General features: G+C 39.5%; 1 protein-coding gene and 1 pseudogene across 2 annotated transcripts in view; one reads left to right on the forward strand and one right to left on the reverse strand.

Annotated features, from left to right (window-relative positions):
- Positions 1–4907: 4907 nt before the first annotated feature.
- Positions 4908–5350, reverse strand: LOC308239735 (ubiquitin-conjugating enzyme E2 L3-like; annotated as a pseudogene). The gene has a single exon. The product of its transcript is annotated as a ubiquitin-conjugating enzyme E2 L3-like (transcript).
- Positions 5351–10858: 5508 nt separating this feature from the next.
- NRK (Nik related kinase) overlaps positions 10859–23696 on the forward strand; it is a gene marked incomplete at its 5' end in the record, with an annotated part of 219759 nt that continues 206921 nt past the window's right edge. Inside the window, 2 exons of the mRNA XM_080652342.1 lie at positions 10859–10915; positions 17979–18044. Coding sequence (XP_080508468.1) covers positions 10859–10915; positions 17979–18044 — 123 coding nt within the window. The remainder of the gene's footprint in view (positions 10916–17978; positions 18045–23696) is intronic.

The following is a 23696-nucleotide window of genomic DNA, read 5'->3' on the forward strand; positions in this document are numbered from 1 at the left end:
ACCATCTTGGAGGCTGGTTACCACATGTGTAGGATATTTATTTTTCATAGTTGCAAAATTATAAATTGTATTTCCTTTTACTGTTCTAAAATTCCAAACCAGAATTTTATTCTTTTTTTATTGATTTTTTTTTTTGTTAATTCTCACCTGATAATATTTTTCCATTGATTCTTAGAGAGTAGAAGGGAAGGAGTAAGGGAGGGGAAAAGAGAGAGAGAAACATGGATGTGAGAGAGACACATCAATTGGTTGCCTCCCATACATGCCCTGACTGGGGATCGAACCCAAAACCCAGCTATGTGCCCTGTCCTGGAACTGAACCCGTGACTTTCCAATGTAGGGAACAATGCTCCAAACAATGAGCTATGCTGGTCAGGGATATTATTATTTTTTAATTGAATTTATTGAGGTGACATTGATTTGCAAAACCATATAGGGTTCAAGTGTATAACTTAATAAAACATCATCTGCATACTGCAAAGTGTGCTCATTGCCCCGAGCAAAGACTTTTTTCCTGTTCTCATGTTCCCTCCCCTTACCCATCTTCACCTAGTTCTCTATCACCATACTGTTGTCTGAGTCTATGTGTTATCTATCTTACCCAATAATAGACAAACATGTAAATTGACCGTACTTCCGCTATGCCCACAGCCAATCAGGAGTGAGTATGCAAATTAACCCAACAAAGATGGAAGGTTAATTTGCATATTCAGGCGCGGAGTGACCAGCCGGGGTGGGATGCCTGCCATGAGGGGGAGGGAGCTACAGGAACGGTGCTCCGGCCAGGAGCGAGGACTTGGCAGCTCCCAGGCGGCCCAAGAGCGGGAATTTGCCAGCTCCCAGGTGGCTGGGAGCGAAGCCAGGGGAAGGAAGGCCTATTCTTGCACAAATATCATGCAATGGGCCTCTAGTATATATAAAAGCCTAAGCAATGCTTATGATGGAATGACTGGAACAACCTGTCACTATGATGCACACTGACCACCGCACACTGACCACCAGGGGACAGATGCTCAGTGCAGAAGCTGCCCCCAGCCCACAGGCCCCAATTACTGATGGGGCCTGCTGGCCAACCTCCCGGTCCCTCCCCCAACCAGCAGGTCCCGATCACCCAATCGGGGCTAGGTCCCAGGCTGGAATGGGAAACTGGGAGTGGGTGGCAGTGAACATGGGCAGTGAGGGAAGGAGGAGGTGGGGAGGCAGGGAGGCAGGGAACCTGATCATGGCCAGGCCTAGGGACCTCACCTGTGCACGAATTTTGTGCACCAGGCCTCTAATATATAATATATATATATATATATATATATATATATATATATATATATATATATTGGCTAACCCCTTCACTTTCTTTTAAAGTTAAGTTTCTTCTTATGTTTATGGAATTGTTTGTGTGTTGTTGTTTTTTTAAACTTAGGTGCAAAGTTTTACATTTATATCTATAAATATCATCTAATTGGGGTAGGCCTATAATTCCAGGCTCTGACACAGACTGATTATCTACAGAATAGCCCTGCTGCTTTAATGCCATAGCCCATGCCAAGGGGAATGCAAAGGGCCATAAGTAAAAACAACAGTTTGAACAAGGCAGCCAAAAGTCAGTAAGAACTGGCTTAAATATGTGCTTTTACTTTGCCCCATTTCAGTTTGCCCCCTGCCTCCCTTTCCTAACCCCCTGATCATTCATCATTCTAGCCTCCTGTCAGCTCCAGTCACATCTCTAGTTTGATCTTCTCAGCTTATCTGCTTCACTGCCTCCCAAATATATGCCTAATTTATTATTTCCCTCCTCTACCCTGTTCTGGCCTTGGAACACTTTCCTTTGAACTAACCCTCTCAGTCCAAATCACTATCCTAGCTTTACTCCCTTCTTGTTCCAACCTTGGAGTAAATACTGTCAACCTATATATTAAAAAAATTCTACCCAATTTGGGTTAATCAACAAAAGTTATATGCATGTCTTTCATGTTTTCACCTAAATCATTGATAAATAAGTAGAACACAGAACTAAAAACAGAAAACCTGTATCACGTTCCTTTGAGATTTTCTATCCTTAGGATTCTATTTATTTTTCTCTCTAAATTTTAACAAACCTGTTTTTTACTTCTTTTTTGAAATGTGATATATATATATAGAGAGAGAGAGAGAGAAAGAGGAAGGGAGAGGGAGAGAGAAAAAAAAAAAAAACATTGATGAGAGAGAACAACATCAATTGGTGCTCCTCATCATCCCAACTAGGGATTGAGCCCACAACCTGGGTATCTGCCCTGACCAGAAATCAAACTCGTAACCTTTTGGTGCATGGGATGATGATCAACCAATTGAGACACACCAGAGAAAACCTGATTTCTTACATCATAGAGAGTTGCACTATCTAATACAGTGGCTGTTAGCCACATGTGTCTATATAAACTTAAATTTGCCTAATTCAAATTAAATAAAATTTAAAATTCAGTTCATAAGTAGTAGTAGCAATATTTCAAGTACTCATCTTCATGTTTCCTATGGTTATCATATTGAACAGTGCAAATACAGAACATTTTCACCACCTTTGAAAGTTTTATTGGACAGTGAGTGCTACTCTCAAGTGCTCAGCATAACTTTATATCAATACTAAAAGTTCTCTCCAATTTTCTATTGATACATTAGTCAATTGTTTTGTTCAGCTGGTCATGAATAGGCCTGTCCAGCCCATGTTTGTCTATCTTGCCTTAGAGGATATTATAAGATCCTTTTGCTGAAATAAAAATATATTAACTACAGTAGTATCCTGCTCCATTTGGTTAACAACTCATTTCATTAGTTATTTATTGTTTTGCAACAATTCATCACAAACTTTAGTGGCTTTGAACAGTACTATTTTCTTCTCTCTTACGTTTTCTATGAGTTAGGGATTTGGAAGTGGCTTACCTCAGGGTCTGTCATAAAGTTGCAATAGGATGTTGCCTGTGACTGCTTGAAAAGTGGCTCATCACATGATTGGCAAAATGCTGTTGGCTCTTTTCCCTGGGCCTCAGTTTTTCTCCATGTAGGATTCACCACAGGCCAGTCTGCTTCAGTGTCCTCAAAGGTTGGCAATTGGCTTTGCCCAGATCAAGATATCTGAAAGACCTAGCTAGATGCTTCACTGTCTATTGTGACCTAGCTTTATGAGTCATACATTATCACTTCCATCATATTCTATCGACCATAACATGACTAGCCCTGATTCATTGTGGAGGAGAAGACACAAAGTAATGTCATAAATAATAAGATGCCTGATTGATTGAGGTATCGTGGAGCCTTGATATTACATTATTTAAAATAGAAAATGAGCTGGTTTATCATGATTCGTTATTAGTATAGCCCTGCTTGCTCCTGGGAAGTATCTCCTAAAAACCATCTGGATACTATTTTGTGAGAATTCCCCTAGAACCAATACTAAGATAATTCATCTATAGTTTCTAGAATCTATCTTATTGTTCTGTTTTCAAAATATGAATATTTCCTGTTTTCAAACTTGTGGCATTCCTGATATATTCCAAAGATCACCACAATCACATCTGCAGGTTGTTTTTTGTTTGTTTTTATTATTTTATTTTAAATCTGTCATTTTTCTGAACATGTAGATTTGCTCCTAACACCAGAGCTGGGTACTCCCTATCAATTTTCTCTCCTCTCTTCTCCTTCACTATTGTGTAGTATATCACAATAATTTTTGTTGAAATAATATCCTCTCAGAACATTATTGATGTGTGTGTGTTGCTCTGTACAAAACAGAACATATGAAAAAAATCACTATATATATATATATATGTGTGTGTGTGTGTGTGTGTGTGTGTGTGTGTGTGTGTGTGTGTAATTTCCAGATCACCAGTTAGCTTTTCTATCATTGCTCAGAAGTAAATCAAGAATAGCAGTTTTTCTCATTGTTTCTTTCATCTTCTAATAAATGAAATAATCAGCATGGAATTTCAAGAACTTAACAGATTCTGATTTTTCTTTTCAAAAAAATCTAAGGAAATAATTTTAGAATTAGTTATATCTATATATTTCACCTGGAAAGAGATCATTGATACATGTTGTGAAGTTGCAAGGTAGTGTAGGCTCTCATTCTTGTTAAAAGAGAGAGAGAGAGAGAGAGAGAGAGAGAGAGAGAGAGAGAAAACAAAGGGATAAGGAGAAAGAACCACATGCACATGCATGCTTGCGTGTGTGTGTGTGTATGTGTGTCTGTGTGTCTGTGTGTGTGTTTTAGAAAGTTTATTGTCATTGAGAATAGTGTAGAAGGGTACATATCAAATTGTTAACATATTGAAGGATGGAGTGGTATTGGTGGTTTGTGATTGGATGGAGAAGTTAGAGATTGTTACCATTTACTGCATTCACCCTTTAATTTTTTTACTTATTACAATGAATGAATATTAATTTTGCAAAATTTTCTAATGCAATAATATAATACATTAAAAATATGTTCTCTATCATTATTACTGTTTCCCCCAGTGGTAGTATTATGACCTGCATTTAGTAAAGTATTGCTTTTACTCCCACAACATCACTTCCGTGTGTTTTTTTCTTTTTTGGGGGGTGTGGGAGGGGTGGGAGTGGGGGGTGGGGGAGGAAGGGAACCACAACCTTTTATTTTAAACCTTAAAATCTAAATGTAAATTGAAGATTTTGTATCAATTTGCACGAGAAAAGAAATACCATTCTTTTAGAGTAGATTGAAGCAGTGATTTTTAAAACAAAGCAAGCAGAACTAGAACATCTTAAATTGTTAATTATTTCTTTATAGTTTACCTAAGACCACTTTTGATTAAGAAAACTGTAGAAAGTTAGTAACTGCCACAAGCCAACATCAGGTGATAGCCCGTGTCTGAATGTACTGCTTGGGGTCTCACATTTGCTGGAATCAATTGTGGCAGATTTTAGTCCACAGGTCGCTTTTCCCCATATTTCTTTGTAAATGTTTCAGCATTCCTACAGGACTTTTTATGGTCCTTAGAGTATTCTTCAGTTAGGTCAGCCCCAAAGGGGTGCTCAGGCTGAGAGGCTGGATTACTTGATTGGTTTTTGTTGCTGTCTCCAGTTTTCAGCACTAATTACTGGCAGACAGACCTGTCCCTTTTCAGGGATGTTGGGGTGATAGATCTTTTGTTTTAAATGTGATCTTTGGTGGTTTGGATGGGTATTCTGCTGGAAAGTTTATTTCTATTCTGAATTACCCCTTATTATATGGAGGGTTGTCAGAAAAAATAAGCCCTTGGCAAGTCAATAAGTTAGCTTCATTAACCTAAATGTTAAGAGAGTTTTTCATTCTACATTTGTGGATTTCTTCAAGCTCCTCCATCAGCATCCTGCTGGCCACCATCTTGGATCTGGTGTTGCTGCTTTCCCAATGTGCATCTCGGCTGCTCCCCGCCCCTTTTTTTGTCTTCAATCAAAATGATATCCATCCTGCTTATGTGATGTATTATTTTCTACATAGATGAATAATTACTTAAAGTTCAGTGCTATTTTTTTCTTCTTTGAGTTTTCTCTCTTTTCAAAATATGCACTCTCTAGTTGTGGACTGCTTATCACAACTCTTATTTTCTCAAGAATTAATGATATTATGGAGATTACACACACACACCCACACACATATTTCTTCTATTTTTCCTTTTTTAATGTATTGAGGTGACACTGGTTAACAAAATTATACAGGTTTTAGGTGCACAATTCTACAAAACATCACCTGTACACTGTGTTGTGTGTTCACCATCCCAAGTCAAATTTCCTTTCATGACCATTTATACCCCCATACCCGCCTCCTCCACCCCCACTCCACCTCCCCCCAGTAATTACCACACTTTTGTCCCTGTCCATATGGTTTTTCTCTTCTTATTATATTATCTATACATTATGCATTCAAGGTCAAATACAAATTTTGTTGGACCTGAAGCTTTTATAATTTGGGAAGCTCACTTCAAAAAAGAAACATAAAATTGTCTATACAGGATTATTATGGCCACTCCCAAGGCTCTTGGAAGTGCACATGAGGAGCCTTGAGGAATAAGATTCATTAGCATCAAAATAAATATTTTCCTGTTTGTATTTGTGCTGGATGAGGGAGGATGGCTAATCTGCAGTTGTTAGGTTGAGAATTCCAGGACAAGGATAGTATGGCCTCCAAAGAAAGAAAACATTGAGAAAAAAAAAGGAAGCCCTATTACCAAAGTTAGAAATGTATCTGACTTTTGGGTTAATTTCCCTGTTTCAGTTCTCTCTATAAAACAATTGTCTTTTTTTTTTTTAACAATTGTCTTTTTATAGGGTAGCATTCCAGTTTTCAACATCAACAAGACCTATGCTCAGCTAGGATCAGATTTCCCAAGCCCCATTTTAGAAACAAGCATAGCTCAAATCCATGCCGAGCTTAAGAGCATTCCATAACAAGTAATAGAAGCTTTGCAAACTATGGTCAGAAGGCATATTTTATGACCTTTACCCTGAGAAACATCAGGTGGCTTGTTGCTTTGTCCCCAGAAGAATGGTGAATAAAAACAACAACAACAACAAAACAAATCAAAAGGAGTGGTGGCAAGAGTGTTGGGGACTGTGGCAGAAATCCTACAGTTGCAAAGATGTCTCCATAAAAAAGAAAGAAAGCCTTAAGACAGTCCTTTAGCCCAGTGGTTCCCAAAGTAGGTTCCCCCCTCTATAAGGAATTCCTGTGTCTCTTTGAGATAAGCTGTCCTAGTCCCTCACAGATATACTGGTAGGTATTGGACTGGAATGTTTGCAGTCACAAATGTGTGAAAATATCTTTTCAAGAAGATTGATATATAACCTTATTTCACTATTCTCACCCAGGACCAGTAATGTAGACAAGAAAACTTGTCCTAATAGAAGTTTGCATGAAACTCATTTTTATTATTATTTTTTTGGAAACTTTTTTATATATGAGGTGTCAGGGTAGAGGAAAAAGAATAAATGACAGAACTTGTGGTGTGATTAAGTGTTTAATAAATATTTAATAAATCATTTTATGAGATTCATTTTAAAAGAGTCTACTGCATATTGCCAATCATAAGTACGTAAATGAAAAAAAGAACAAAAAGCAGCCTAGAATCTTTGCATTATAGATTCTACACATGCTCTTGCATTATAGTTTCTCCATAATATTGTGATTAGTAATTTATATGAAAAATATAATATACAGTTCTTTGTATACAAAGACAAAAATACTGATTTTTGAGTTGTTTTAGCAAAAAGGTTGGCTGGCTGTACAAAGGAGGTGCTATCAGGGGCCAAACAGTGGAGAGATGTACACTGGCCCTCTGGGAGATAAAACTCATAACCTTGGCCCCATGTCTACAGTACACCTACCATTTAATGTCTCAGTTCTGCTAAGCACCATTGCTCAAAAACACAGTCTCCTTCAGGTCTTCACTGAATAAAGTTTGTTCTCAGCCAAAACACTCTCTGGAAGGAATGGGAATGGATTTTAATATTTTTAAAGCATTGAAAATTGCTGGGGGGGCGTGTTTCTCTGGAACTTTATTAAGCTTAAAACCCATTTTTCCCTGTGAGGTGATCCACTTAGTAATCTCTGTTTAGGCAGGTCACTGACTACTCTTAGGCTAAAACTGGGTTCCATTTCTTTTTATAAAGCTCTTGTTATTTCTGTTGGGAGGGCTTGAATGCTGAAAGGGGGAAAGGGGAACTGGATAGCTCAGGGGCCTAGCAAATGTCATCTGATCTCACTTACCCTGAGGCTTTTTTGAATTTGGCTCCTCTTCACACAGTCTCAAAATATGCACCAGCTCTTCAACAGTCATTGACAAGTAGGCTCTGGAGTCAGACTGCCTGAGTTGGAAACCAGGCTCATCCAATAACTAGCTGTGATGCTTTAAAAATGGTACTTTATCTCTCTGTGCCTCAATTTCCTTGCCTATGAAATGGATTTAAGAACCTAGAAGAATTTTTGACTAAATTAAATTAGATAATATATACAAAACACTTAGTCCAGAATATATAGCAAGCACTTAATAAATTTTAGCTATTAAAAAACACCAACAAATGTTACAAAGCACTCAGGACCTTAAGATAACAGAATGGAATGGAGGAAAAGGGGATGGATTAAATAGGGGACATAGAATGTTGGTATAGAAATTACTCCTCGGTAAAATTCAATCTGATAAATTCCTAGACTCTGGATGGACTAGGGTTATTTTCATGCAGTTTGGGGTCAAGAAAGAAAAAGAGAGAAAAATAAAACTTTGGAAAAAGAGAGGGGAAGTGTTGGTTATGGGGTGAAGGGAAAAGTCATTAAGTTGGAAAATAAGTGCCCTCAGGGGCCATCTATTTGCCTTCTGGTCTGCTGGCTGGACTGACCTTCTCCAAGTGGGCCACAAAAATCCCCATAATTAAAGTTCACAAAGCAAAGTTTCCATGCCCCTCCATGCTTCCATTTTCATTGAAAATACTAATAACTTTAAAAATGCGAAGGTTTCCTGTCACGTTCTGGTCAAAACTAATTGTGGCTAATACCTATGGAATCATGAAGCTGCTAGCCTCCCATAGAGCCTTGCAACTAGAGTCCACTGATATAGCCTGGATTTTTTTTCCTGGTTTGGGCTTGTCCCCTTAGACAGGCTAAAACAGTCTCTGCCATCCCCAGGCTGGGACATTTCCTCACATCCTACCTTCAGCAAACCGCATTGTCAAAAAGAAAGTCTTAACTTATTAATATGTTTTCCCTTTAGCAAAGAGGGTCTCAGAGTTCCTTTAAATGTTGTAGTTCTTGATTCGATGTCTTAACTTCTAAAAAGTAGGTGTGTATATAAAAGTATAACTTTCTATTAACTATCTCACCTGTCCACCTGTAGCTGTGAAATGCTATTTTCAGACTCACATTTTGCAAGATCCAGAAGAGTTTTACCAATCATCTAGGGAATTTTAAACTGTGCTTTAAAGGGGCAAGGTTTTGTGAGGTGGAGTTGTCAAGATTTGAATTCTTGGAAATATAAACTCTGTATGGCTCACATCATAGTTGAATTAACATGAAAATTTGATTCAGAACACCCAAATTTCTTTTTGTGGAGGGGTGGTAGTTGGTTTTCTCAGCACCTATTAACAGGAATTTTTCTTTATTTAGCGAGACCTGGTTCCTCAGACAGGCTGTGGTGATTACAGAGCTCTGTGAGTCTCAGAGTTTAAGGAATGTAAAGAGGTCAAACTCGGAAGTGATAGAGATACGAAATAAACAAAATCCACCAAGAAGCGTGGGTCAGAAATGGTGAGCTCCGGGTCGTTGGGAAGAATTATGTAGGTAACTCTTCCTAGAGGAGATAGAAACTTCTTAATAAAAAGGAAAGAAAAATGAAGCAACCCCCCCCACCCCCCCGCATCAAGTTTCTACTCCAGAGTGCGAATGGTCTGTGAGCTCCAGGGAAAGTAAGCAGCTTCAGGACATTTTTCTAAAATGCTCTTTGCAAGTGCAAGTGCTTCGAAATTGTTTAGTTTTATGCACAGACTCCTTTTCCCATAAAGCCTTCAAAAGGAGCCTTACCTCTCAAGGGTGAATTGCGTTTAATCAGATTATTTAAGCCGTGTCTTAGGCCCCCTGCACTTCGTGGGAGAATGGAGGCAAACAGCCTGGGCGCCCGGAAACGTTTTTTTGCAACAAATGAGCAAATGAATGAAACCCAGCCAGAAAGCTGGAGACCAGGAAGGACGCAGGGACTTTTTATGTGCATTGTGAGCTCGGGGAACTGCAAATTTAAGATCCAGTTAGCCTGGGCTTCAGAGACCCAGACAGTCTCTCTTAATCTCCAGCACCTGTAACAGGTGCGGTTCCGACTGAGTGGCCAGGGGCTGGTATCAACTAACTGGGTCCATAAGAGATGCAGCCCGCCTCAAGGCGATTTCACACTGGTCCTGTTCACACTGCAGTGCCCTGGGCTAGAGGCTTTAAAAGCAGAGCTGTGGCGTATTTGGTGCTCTCTATCCGCCTGCAAAGGGTCTCTCCTAGGTCTGATCCCTATGCCAGTGGCAAAACATTTCCTTATCTAATGATGAGTCTTTGCAATAAAAGGAGCAATAAAGTCAGAGGAACAGAAAGAGGAAATATACAACTAGAAAAGTTGTAAGCATTTTTTGGGGGGCGCGGGCTGTCTGAACTGTGGCAGTGCTGTGGGGCCCAGACTGGGAGCTTTGCAGATCGGGACCGGTTTTCCAGAGCTGGCAGCTGCCTCGCAAAAGTTTCCTGTGGAGCACTCTCCAGCGGGGACGGGGGCGGCGGGGGCGGCGGGCGCAGCAGTGGACTTGGGAGGAAGCAGGAGGGCGGGGGAGGCCTTGAGGGGCTGGCTCACAAACCGTTATAGTACTTCAGCACCTCCCTCCTGCAGTACACACCCCAGCCCCCAGCCCGCCTCCCTGCCGCGCGCGCGGCTGCCCACCTGGCGACCTGACGCTGCACCAATCCCCTTAGAGCTGCTCCGGGAGGAGTTGGGGGGGGGGGACCTCCTTGCACCGCCCCCCTTCCCACCCTGAAAGAGGCGCACTCTGCCGGGGCAGACACTACGCTCTCGCCAGAGGAGCACTCCTCTAGTTTCTTGATCTTCCAGACAGAAGCTCAGGCTCTTCTCTCACCTTAGCCAAACTTGCTTTCCCACCTCTTAAACTCAGGCTTCCTTCCACTCCTAGCTCTTTTCCCTCCATTTTCCCCTCTTTTATCTTCCACACCTCAAATCCCCTATTCCTTTCCCCCACTCTTTCCCTTCTCTTCCCCCCCCCCCCGCCCCCGCTCTTTCAACTCCTTAACCGCTTCCTCTTCAAACATCTAGAGTGTGCCTAAATTCCTCAGTCGCCCACTCCTGTTCCACTGGAAGCCATGGCGGGACCTGGGGGTTGGAGGGACAAAGAGGTCACAGATCTGGGCCACTTGCCGGTGAGTAGAAGAGACCCATCGCCCCCCAAATTGTTCTCTTCTTTGGGTTCTGAACATCCGGGAGGGCACCGATGTCCAAAACCTAGGCTTGGCTATAATTTTGACAGGACCACTGGTGCAGGAGGGGATCCAGAGAGCAGGTTTTTGGAAAAGGCGCCCCCTGGACACTGGAGCCGCGCCAAACTCAAGGAAAGGCAAAGGGACCAGGGATTATGGAGGAGGGAGAATTGGCGGAGGTTATGCGGACCCTAAACAGTGGACGTTTTCTAAACTTGGCCCTTGTTGTCTAGCAGCGTTCCTGTACCTGTCCAAGCTGCGCTCCAGGAGAGGCCAAAGAGGGCAACTCAGTATGGCTTCCCGAAAGCACTCCTTTCTGTCACCCAGATGCCCTGTCGTGGTTTCCTTCTTGTTTTGCCAGGGAAGATGCTCACTCTCAGAATGACCTTTACTTGTAGGTGATAGCGGGCAAAAAAAAATTAAAGCATTGGAGTTTCACTTCTCTTGCTTTCAAAAAGCACTTTCTAAAACCTTCTTACTCTGCCAGGGCACTGTTCCCAATTCAGTATTGTGGGAGCAAAGAACTCGACGCCTCTTGAAGAAGTGAATTCTGCACGCTGCAATTTTAAAACAAACGTATTGCCCTCACTAGCTAACCAGATTTTCTCATGGTTTTCGTTTCTGGATTCTCCTTTTTCCGAATGCTCAGCTTTCTTCCAAAGTTGTAATTGATTGGTGAGCTATTATCGCCATCGTTATTACTAGACTTATTATTTTAGCAGCACCATTTATTTCATTGGCATCTGGTTTCTGGCAGATACTGGATCCCACCCAAATTCGTTTTTTAAGTTCTCTTTTTAGAGTGGCATTTCACCCGCACCCTCTCTTGAATGCGAAGGGCCCCTGGATTCTGAAAGGGAATAAGCTTGCATGTGCTGGAATGATCCCCAGGCAACTGTAGTTCAGGCCTGCTTGCTTTGAGAAAAGCTAAATATTAACCTTGAGGTTATAGGACTATTCAAGGACGCAGTGGCTCAATTTTATTCATATTTGGCATTTAAAAATTGTCTCCTTGATGGTGGCAGATGCTTGTCTCTCTCAAAAATAGGACATTCCCCAAACCCCAGCTCTATAATTTTATACTATAATGGTGTAGAGCAGGAGGTGATGCACATGAATAACATTTTAGCAAATTGTTATTAGCTTTTAAATAATTATTAGCATTGTGGTTATTGGTGCAGCTTCATAAGATAAAGTCACACAATTTTAAAAGATTAAATCTTTTCCCATCCTGCATGTATCCAGTGCATGCATGAATATGGAGGCTTCAATTGGTAGTTTCCTTTCTGAATAGAACTTTCATATTCCGACTAGATTTGCTCTCAAGAAAAGGTGTTAAACAAATGAATGAAATATCACTCTCCTCCAACATTTTCTGTGTATGGTGGGAGAAAGAGAAAAAAAGCAAACTAGGGTAAATATGTGAAACTACACATGGGTCAACTGAAATAATATCATTCTAAAATTGACTAAAGAGTGGAATAGGAAGGACCTCATAGAAATAATAGAGCAAGGAATTCCAAATCCAAGGCAAATGAGGAAAAAATGTATCGCCACAAAAATGGGAGGGGGGAATGGCTCAGACTAGCTGACCAGTTCATGGCCCCAGGACATAAGAACTTGGTGAGAGTGGAGGAGATAAAGAGAAAGGCTGTAATCTTTACATTGCAGTCCAGTGAAATTTTGGTTTTCTGAGGGTTAGTGGTGGTGTAGAGGGGAAAAAGGCAAGATTGGTTTTTAATGTAGGAGAAGTATAAGACGCAAAACCAAGCATTGATGCTTGGCCTTATTTTATAGACTTCATGAAAGCCTCATAAAGTTCTTAACTTCTGACAATTTCTAAATTTTTATTATACAGGAGTAATTTTATAACTCATTGTGAAGGTCTCCATAATCTGAACAAGTTATGCATAATTATGCCCTATCCTCAGACATCAGCTCTAAACCCTAAGAAATCCAGCAGAAAAGTAGCACCCCTTTTACAATTTCTTGTATGCCAAATTTTTAGAGATGTGAAAAGTTCACTGTTAATTTGGTCACTGGGGCATTGTTTTTTAGTGATTTAGGATTTCTTTTCATTAGACTTATTTCCTGAGTCTCTGAAGAAGGAATAAAAGTAAATGAAAAGGTCAAGCAACATCTAATTTAGCTCCTTGGAAATTTGCATTTTGATGAAAAGTAAAGATGATAAAGTGAGCAAAAAAAAAAAAACTGTATGTGATGGGAACCCTTTCAATAATTATCCTCAATAGTGTATATATGAAGGTTAGAAAGTTGGCACCTGTCAATACCAAGTATACCTATTTGGCAACTACCATGCAATGGGGGATGATTCAGACCTTATTTCACATTGATAAAACAATTATTGCAGAGTATATAATAATTAAATATAAGTCTAGAATAAGGTTTATATGTGATGTCCTTTGTTGGGCTGGCCAGCTAAATAACCAGAGGACACGGAACCTTGAGAGAGGTCAAGCTTCTGTGCAAATTGGGATTTTAAAAAAGTGGTGGGAGGTTTTTTGTATTTTTGTTATTATATAGATGTTATTGTTAAACCAAAAACAGTAAGCAAGAGTGAAAGCTGGGGAAGCAGGAGAGGGGTGAGGTAATTGTATAACTTTTTTGCATGATACCCTAAAGTTAGAGACATACAAAGCCAACATAATAACCAGTAAATGACAAGTCAACTATATTTTGTCTGTTAATTATTGGGTGCTGTACTTTTTTCTGATTGATTATTGAATAAATATCTCCTATAGATGACAAAACAAAAAAGTACAGAGATTTGTGGTTTGTGCTTTCTTATTGAAAAAAATTTCAATACCATGTATATAGATATCTATATCTATATCTAATCTATATCTATCCATATCTATATATATATCTACATATATACATACACACATATATATATATATGTGTGTGTGTGTGTGTGTGCATGTATTTTTTCCACCTTGCTTGCCAGAAATACTTGAAGTTGTATCTATCTATCTATCTATCATCTATCTATCTATCTATCTATCTATCTATCTATCTATCTATCTATCTATCATCTATCTATCATCTATCTATCTATCTATCTATCTATCATCTTTTTTTCTTAGAATGCATATGTCACTCAATCTTTGGGACTGGAAACTATTTCTTCATCTCCAAATCTGGCATGTCTTCACTATAATAGTTGCCTTTGCCTTATGTGCCCAGTATGGTAATGACATTCCTCACGGCTGTGGCCTTGGTATTTGACACTGCCATGTGTAGTCCTAATCTATATTGGGGTCAAGATTAGACAGGCCTGGAGGACAGTAGTGGCAGAGGTGATCTGAAATAGCACATGATCCAAGAACTGTATTTAAATTACATTAGTTTTATATTTAAATATAAATCTCAGCTCTCCCAGTCTTCCACAACCCAGAACAAATCTGTTTTCCACACTCAGTCATGAGAACCTTCCCACTTATCAAGTCCCTTAGCCTCCTGTTTTGAGGCAGTTTTACTTTCTTGTCCACAAGTATTGAAACATTCAGGATATCCTTCATTACATATTCTAGAGCATCACCCCAGCATGGCACTATATTTCAATCTATTTTCTCAGTCTTCTTTTCCAGTGTCTAGAATAGTGGGTTTTATCTTAATGTACTAGAATAGTGCACAAGAATCATCTGGGGATCTTAAAACTCATCCTCGGAGATTCCAATTTCATAATTCCATGGTAGGGACAAGGAATCTGTGCATTTTAAATAAAATGTCCTACATGATTCTCATGTAGTGAGAGTTTATGCAGTCCACAGTTTGAGAAACACTAGTCTAGAAGAAGAGATTATTTTTCTAAGTTTTCAACTTGAATTGTGAAGCCCATTTCTCCACCTATCTCTGAAACTCACTCTGGCACTTCCAGTGTTATATCTGCTATTTTCAGGTTCTCTTTCTATAAAGACTTTTCATAAAATTGCTGTTTCATATTTAAAACAAAAGAAGGAAAGCCTCAGCTATTCATTCTAGGTACTGTGCAATCTCTTTCCTTCCTCTAGCTCTCTGACTACTGGAATGTGTTCTCTAGGTCTGCTTCATTACTGCCCTAAATCAGAAATTTTTTGTTACTCATAATGACCACTTAATGGTTCCCTTTTGTTCTTAATTTAATTTCTGCCTTATTTGGTTCTGTCAATCAGCTTCTGTCTCTGAGTCTTATATTACCAGTAAACACTGCCTTCTAGTGGTTCTTTTTCTTCCTGTTACCCCCACCCCTGCCCTTAATAAAATTATCCATCAAACTGCTTCTTCTTTCTTCTCTGCTTGAATTCAGAAGACAGATACAAGTCTTCTAAATGCTAGGTGTCAAGGGTGCAAACAGTCCAGGACTTTTAAATTGTAACAGATAAATTACATAAACAGAAGAATCCAGCAAAGTCTAAAGTATTTGCCCAATATTTTATGGTTAAAAATATTTTAGTAATTTATTTTGAGAAAAAAATTTTACAAATTGGAGTTTCTTAATTACTTTTTTTTTTCACCAAACAGAACACCAAAGCATACCAAACCACAAATTAACCTCCAAATTGATATAGCAGTCATAGAAATAAAGATCTTTCCTCTTCTGCTTTTTTATCTTGGTGTGGGAGAGCAGAGGAGAGGATCAAGTAATTGTGGAGGCCCCTCTGATGTAGACCTTTTTAATTTCACAGTAGTGACTTAAAAAAAAAAGAGGTTCCTTTTTAATGCTTCCTTCCTTGGAAGCCCAGAATAAACTATTTTCTAACTATAATTAAGTGAAAATTTTGATATAAGAAAGTAATATTACTCTAGTAATTAAGATAGTTCTTTTTCCCCAGTTTAACAGTCATTTAATCTTAAAAATACTAGTGTGAAGATGGGGAATGAAAAATATTCTATAAAACTAGTGAAAAATACTCTTAGAATAGAGTAGAACATTATGCTGAGATGCCTTTAAGAACAAGAGAAAAAAAACTTTTTTATTAAATGTGAGCATGAGGAGAATTAAGATGTTTTGGTCATTTGTGAGCAAGACAAATTTTCTATACAACATGAATATAAATAAAATAAGACTAACAAGAATTCCACAGGTATTTTATTGTCCCTGTCCATTTCCTTGGTGCCTTTTTTTTAAAATAATTAGATGCCTGAATTCAAAATTTATGAGCAAGGTACTTATGTCATTGAGAGGTAAAAAAAAATGATTACATAAGTTTAAGATATTTTCAAAGACACAGAAATAAAGTTCAGCTAAAATGCAGCCTTAACTCTAACAAAGAATGGTTTTCCAATAGTAACCAGTTAACAAATTTGATTCTTTTGACAGATTTTCTCCATAATTGATCATCTCTAATATAAATCCCTAATTGATATAATTCAAAGAAATATGCTAAAGTAATAAAATCTTCAAGTTGAACCCTAGCAACTCCTCTGTTGATTAACTGTTTTCCATAAAATTTTCAGTGAGTTATAACAAGAGTGATATGCTAAATATCAAGGCCACTATAGCAATATATATTTACTTCTCTTGAATCCTCAAAATTAGTATTTCAAGAAATTTTTGAATTTTCATTGGGAGTATATTCCTTGAACTATTTGTTTATAATGATACAGTGCATATTGTGGCATTCATTTTGATGATGATTTTAAGAAAGTAGGCTGCTGTTTTCTATAACAACAGTTGTATCAATCCAGTGGAAACATGGATTTTAGAATGTTGGAATCTTAAATTTTGTCTTATAAGATTTTAGAGCTAAAGCTGGAAAGTCACCTAACACAGCACCTTCATTTTATATATGTGAAAAGTAAGTCCTGAAGAAAATAAATAACTTACCCAGAGTCATATAGTTAATTAATGGCAGAGCTAGGGCTAAAACTCCAGTCTCCTGACTCTATCCAGTCGAATACTTGACTGAAGTAATCCCAGAATTGTGTCATTTTCCTATGATAGTTTTGCTAGATTATATAAATATCACACCAGTTTAAAGGAGTCTATAATTTCAGTATATACAGTGCATATGCTCAATAGTTTTTCTATTTAGCTCACATTTGTCACAGTAATAAAAATGTTTTCAAACAAGGTTAAACAAAGTTTGTGTTTATAAAAGGTGCTTTCTATAAGGTACATGAATTTCCAATAATTTGCCAACACAGCTACCACTTTGTGTATAAACTGGCATATACTTATACCTCATATGAGTTTTGATAAAATAGCAAAATAAGCTGCTAGACCAAAAGTTTAAATAGTGATAAAAATGTTTTGTGGTGAATGAGAAAGGGATATCCACATTGTAAGGTAAAGAAACAATGTTCAAGGATGAATATGGAAGCCTTAGGAATTTAACCATAAACATGTTATATTTTGTATTCTATGATGCCATATTTAGGCTTAAGACAAAGAAAATATCAGTGATTTTGTGCCATGAAATGATATGCAAAGATTATTTTAAAAGCAAACACCAAATTTGCCTAGATTTTTTTTAAGTGATGAACTTTTAATGCCATAATCTTGCTTTGTGATTCATATTCGGACATGATATTCTTTCTTAACAATTACTATTATATGCATAAGCTATCTAGATTTTATATCCAGTATGTACACATCATTGCTGTAATCTATTCTGCCTGTCTGATTAGTACTAAAAAATGGATATTAAAAGAGCATTTCAATTACAAGTAAATTAACTCATTTCTATTTTAATATTCTCTCTAATTATAATATGACATGTACCTCAACTATACATAAAGGTATGCATTTTACAGTTTAATGATAATATACAGTTACTGTTTCTTTTTTATAAATGACTACACTTATAACAGGGAGATTGTGACATGTCTATTTATTTATTTATTTATTTGTTTATTTACTTATTTATTTATTTTTGGTGAATGACACTTTGGTTTTTCCCATTCTAAGGGTCCAAGGCAAATTGGAAATACCATTCTTGATAGATGAATGCTTGCCTATTTTTCCACAAAGCTTGACAATTTTTGTTATACATGTTTTCAGGATCCAACTGGAATATTTTCACTGGATAAAACCATTGGCCTTGGTACTTATGGCAGAATCTATTTGGTAAGTGGAAACAGATTATATATTCATTCTTACTTTTCTAATAACAGCAGTGATTGCAAGGCAAAACCCTACACTTCAAATCAAATAATACAAAACACATTTCATTTCAAGAAATGAATCAAATTAAGATAGCTCAGTGACACCTGGGACAACTATTACAAAAGGAATGGATTTTCAATCTAGAATGAACCAGCCAACCAAACATAAGATGTAAAAAATTATTAGCAGAGAATTGATGAAATCACCAATAGAAAAGGAAACTAATTAAAATAAGATGTACCCAAATAAAAATACCACTTGTTTTATATTATACCTCCATACCATTCTAATTATCCACATTCAAATTTTCAACTGAATGTTACAAAAAGGAAAGCATCCATAACATTCAGTATCATACAGTGTACATGAGTGTGCACATGTGTGTGACAGTGTTTGCCAAAGAATCTAACAAGAAAAACTGCATTTATTTAGTAATTATTTGTTAAGCACAAAGTATGTGCCAGGCACTGCAATAGTCTCTGGTGCCTGTTCTTCTGTGGTGTATGGTCTAGAAATATAAGTGATTAAATGTGAGTATGTGTGTGTGGATGGGAGAAGCACATATATAAGTAAGCACATAAATAAATTACTGTATAATTGCAGTTGTAATATATTTATGTAAGAAAATTCCTAGTAATATAAGAGCATCCAACAAGAGAGCTTATTTTAGATTTAAGGGTAAGCATTGGCATCCTTGGGGAAGTGCTAGGTAAACTGATACCATCAGAACAAATATGAGATAACCAAACAAAAGCCAGGTTGATGCATTCTAGGCAGAAGCAGGGCAGTGTTAGAGACTGGGTTGGAGTTGGGAGTGCTTTAATGGCCCTATCACCTTGATCAGATGTCCTTCCCCCACTCTCTAATATGAGGAATACACATTTTATCAATCATGTGTAAGTTTCTGTACAAATGCAGTATTCTTCTTTTCCAAGCCTGTCCATCAAAAATCATATCACTGCTCCTAGGCTGATCCTTACTGTAGACTGACCACATATCCTCCGTATTAAGGCTATGCAGAGGTGTATAGGTAAAGAAGGGACTTCCTTCTAGTTCAGACAAGGATGTCTTATGCTTTCCAAGTCTTATACCTTAAGGCTGCAGTTTCTTCCCAGCAAGGGTTTATTTTTTAAATTTATCTACCCAGGTTGGGATTGGCGGGGGGGTGTCTTTAAAATTTGCACAAAAGTGCTGATAGCATAGAAGTTGAGTAGTAGAAAAAAAAATGATTGTGGAATGATCCTAAAAGCAGAAAGAACCTTGGTGAGTATTAGGAACAGAGAGAATGCCAGTATTAATGACACAAGTTTTTTCAAACCATTGTGTCTTTCCCTATTAAAGGAACCAGTGAACTATGAACAGTTATGTTACAGGGATACATATACTGTATATTGTTTATGTTACCTCAATTGCATCACAGACTAAATGATTAGTTAATATTTGTGTGATATAGGTGAATTTTGCCACATTGTGCATAAATACCTATACCTTATGTAAGGAAGTTCCTCTTCTTTAAGGCACAGTTATAATCTCCATATACCTATACACATTTTAATCCTGAGTGTGTTTCGTGCATGTGTGTGTGTGTGTATTCTTGTTTTTATTTGAAGGTATAGAGCTCTCTGTACCACCATATCTTAAGAAAAAAACCTCACTAATATAAGGTAAAAATCAAAGGTAAGGTTAGATACCACAAAAATTTGGTTTCTCATCATCAATCATCAGAACCATGATACCATAAAAACAAGAAAAATGAAGAGGGTAAAAAGGTAAGTTGTGCATGATAATTTTGAAAAAAATAGGGCTTATTGTGGAATACAGCAGGTCTTCAAATAATGTTGTTTTGTTCAATGTCGTTTCACTATAATGTTGATGAGATGCCATAGGAACTTAACTATTGCTTATATCAATTAGCCTATTATACAATTGGTTTTCATTATAGTACATCATTTCATCAGAAGTTGGAGAACCTATCAACATTAAGTGAGTACTTACTACAGTTTGTATTCAGTAAAATTTACTACTGTAAATGTACAATTTTATGAGTTTGGACACATTCAGTCATGTAACTACCACCAGAATGATTTTTTCAATATGCATCTTAAGTTACACAGTATAAACCTTCAAGTAATATTCTACTTGAAAGAATATCCATGTTCCACTAAACCCTTTCATATATCAATCATAGTTATATTAAATTTTCTGTTTTGTACTTTGAATATCCAAGTTATCTACAAGTCTGGTTATATTGATTACTTTGTCTGTTGAGAATGGGCTTTTTCCCTTGATTATTGTATCTGATTTTTTGTTTGAATGCCAGACATTATATGTAGAACAGTATTTATGTCTTGAAATGGTCACTCTTGTTCCATTAGGTCATTAATATCAGAGGTTGAGTCAATCCTATTTAATAAACGAGTAATATGCAAATTGACTGTACCTCCGCTATAACCACAAGCCACACCCATCATCCAATCAGGAGCGAGCATGCAAATTAACCCAACCAAGATGGCTGCAGCCACAGAGAGAGCAGGAGGCTTGGGTTTCCCTGGCAATGGAGGAAGCCAAGCTTTCCACCTGCCCTGGCCTGCCTTGGCCTCTGCTTAAGGCTACAAAGTTTCAATTATAAAAGATAAATAAATTCCAACAAAAATGGAAGCAACCGTGGAGCTGGAGAGAGCAGGAGGCTTGAGTTGCCCCCGGTGATGGAGGAAGCCAAGTTTCCGCAGCCCTGGCCTGCCTTGGCCTCCGCTTAAGGCTCCAAAGTTTCAATTATAGAAAATAAATAAATCACAACAAAAATGGCTGCAGCCAAGGAGCCAACAGGAGGCTTGGCTCTGCTCAAGGCTACAAAGTTTCAATTCTAGAAGATAAATAAATCCCAGATGCCAGGGCCTCCTCTTGGGTCACCGGGGGGCATGGCTGGCCTGAAAACCACCACAGGCCCCTCACCCAGGCTGCCCCATGCCCCAAGGGAACCCCCACCCTGATCCAGGACACCCTTCAGGGCAAACCAGGTGGCCACCAACTATGCACCAGGCCTCTATCCTATATAATCCTATCTAATAAAAGAATAATATGCAAATTGACCATCACTCCAACACACACGATGGCTGCCCTCATGTGGTCCAAGATGACTGCCCCCATGTGGACACAAGATGGCTGCCACAAGATGGCCAGCAGGGGAGGGCAGTTGGGAGGGACTAGGCCTGCAAGGTAGAGCAGTTGGGGGCGATCAAGCCTGCAGGAGAGGGCAGTTAGGGGTGACCAGGCCAGCAGAGGAGGGAAGTTGGGGGTGACCAGGCCTGCAGGGAAGGGCAGTTGGGAGAGACCCAGACCTGCAAGGGAGAGCAGTTGGGGGGGACAAGGCCTGCAGGGGAGGCCAGTTATGGGTGACCAGGCCTGCAGGGGAGGGCAGTTAGGAGCAAACAGGCTGGCAGGGGAGCAGTTAGGCATCAATCAGGTTGGCAGGGGAGTGGTTAGGGGGTGATCAGGCTTGCAGGCAGAAGCGGTTAGGGGCAATCAGGAAGGCAGGCAGGCGAGCAGTTGGGAGCCAGCAGTCCTGGATTGTGATAGGGATGTCCGACTGCCTGTTTAGGCCCAATCCTACCTGGATCGGGCCTAAACGGGCAGTCAGTTATCCCTTGAGGGGTCCCAGATTGGAGAGGGTGCAGGCTGGGCTGAGGGACACCCCCTCATGCACGAATTTCATGCACCGGGCCTCTAGTCTAATAATATGAGTTATGTTTTGGTTATGTTGTTGCTATGGTTACCTTCAGTTCACCACCAGCTTCAAATTCCTCTCTTACCTTGTGCTTGACATGAGGGTTTGTTTGCTGAATGCCTTTTCTCAATAGTCCCACTCTATCCTCAGTTGTAGACCTTCCCTATGCATCTGTGCCTCAGAGATTCTCTCTCCATGTGCTTGTGCTTCCCCTAGTGGTATACTGCTATTGCTTTCATGCTAAGTGATTCTAAGTCTAGTGGTGTGGGGCAGGGAGGTGGTCCTTGTTTTCCTGATTCAGCTTCATTCATAGGCAGTTCCTGTGCCTCTTGGTCATGGGAGTTTGGCTGTATTAGTTACTAGAGGCCCAGTGCATGAAATTCGTGCATGTGGGGGGGGGGGTTGTCACTCAGCCCAGCCTGCACCCTCTCCAATCTGGGACGCCTCGAGGGATGTCCGACTGCCCACTTAGGCCCAATCCCAAACAGGCAGTCGGACATCCCTCTCACAATCCAGGACTACTGGCTCCCAAATGCTCGCCTGCCTGCCTTCCTAATTACCCCTAACCTCTTCTGCCTGCCAGCCTGATCACCCCTAACCACTCCCCTGCCAGCCTGATTGATGCCTAACTGATCCCCTGACAGCCTGTTTGCCCTAACTGCCCTCCCCTGCAGGCCTGGTCACCCCTAACTGCCCTCCCCTGCAGGCCTGGTCCCCCCCAACTGCTCTCCCCTGCAGGCCTGGGTCCCTCCCAACTGCCTTTCCCTGCAGGCCTGGTTGCCCCAACTTCCCTCCTCTGCCTGCTTGGTCACCCCTAACTGCCCTCCCCTGCTGGCCTGATAGCCCACAACTGCCCTCCTTGGAGACCTGGTCCCTCCCAACTGCCCTCCCCTGCTGGCCATCTTGTGGTGGCCATCTTGTGTCCACATGGGGGCAGGATCTTTGACCACATGGGGGCAGCCATCTTGTGTGTTGGAGTGGTGGTCAATCTGTGTATTACTCTTTTATTAGATAGGATTGTGACCTTCTTCTCAATGGTCTAGTCCAGCCGTGGGCAAACTACGGCCCGCGGGCCGGATCCGGCTGTTCTTTCCGGTTCTCTTGCTCTCCCCTCCGCTCCTTCACTTTAAATTTATATTAGTTCACACAAACACTCCATCCATGCTTTTGTTCCGGCCCTCCGGTCCAGTTTAAGAACCCATTGTGACCCTCGAGTCAAAATGTTTGCCCACCCCTGAGTCCCAGTACTAATTCCTGTCCCTCCCCCATTATAGAGGACGTGTATACTTGTATTTTTTTACATTTTCCCCAGCTCTAGTAGTTCTTTTTCTGCAACCTAGAAGTGGGGACAGGTTTGCTGCGCTTCCCCTAGAGCTTTTATTCCTTGGAGGGAAAGGAATTGGGCATGGTTGTATGCTTTTCTATTGCAATGGCTTCTGCTCTCCATCAGGTCATTTTTATAAATCCAAGGAGAATAACCTACAAGTGTGTATAAATTCTTCTTGTATCTGTGGCTCCCAAGGGTACTGTACTCTCATGTCAGCTCTTACTTGGTCTTTAGCAGTTCATAAAAATTTAACTGAATTGTTTGCACCAGTTTTTGTGGTCACCCTTTCTTCCCCCTGTAGCTTCAATTGAGCCAGTGTTCATGTCCCATCTCTCCTTGCAGATTCTTGTATTTTTTCAAATTTCAGGCTGGTTAGTTGCTTTGATACTTCTTTTTAGGTTCAGGAAAAAATTATGATTTTGTAGATTATTCAGGGTTTTTGTTGTTGGTGTGGGGGTTGTACTCTTTCTAGTTTTCCACATACACAGCAGGAGCCAGAAGTCCATGTCAATTCCTTGTAATTAGATCTTCATGAAGCATCTACCATATGCTAGGTCATTAT

Source organism: Plecotus auritus, assembly GCF_963455305.1.
Source record: "Plecotus auritus genome assembly, chromosome: X".
Classification (NCBI taxonomy): Eukaryota; Metazoa; Chordata; class Mammalia; order Chiroptera; family Vespertilionidae; genus Plecotus; species Plecotus auritus.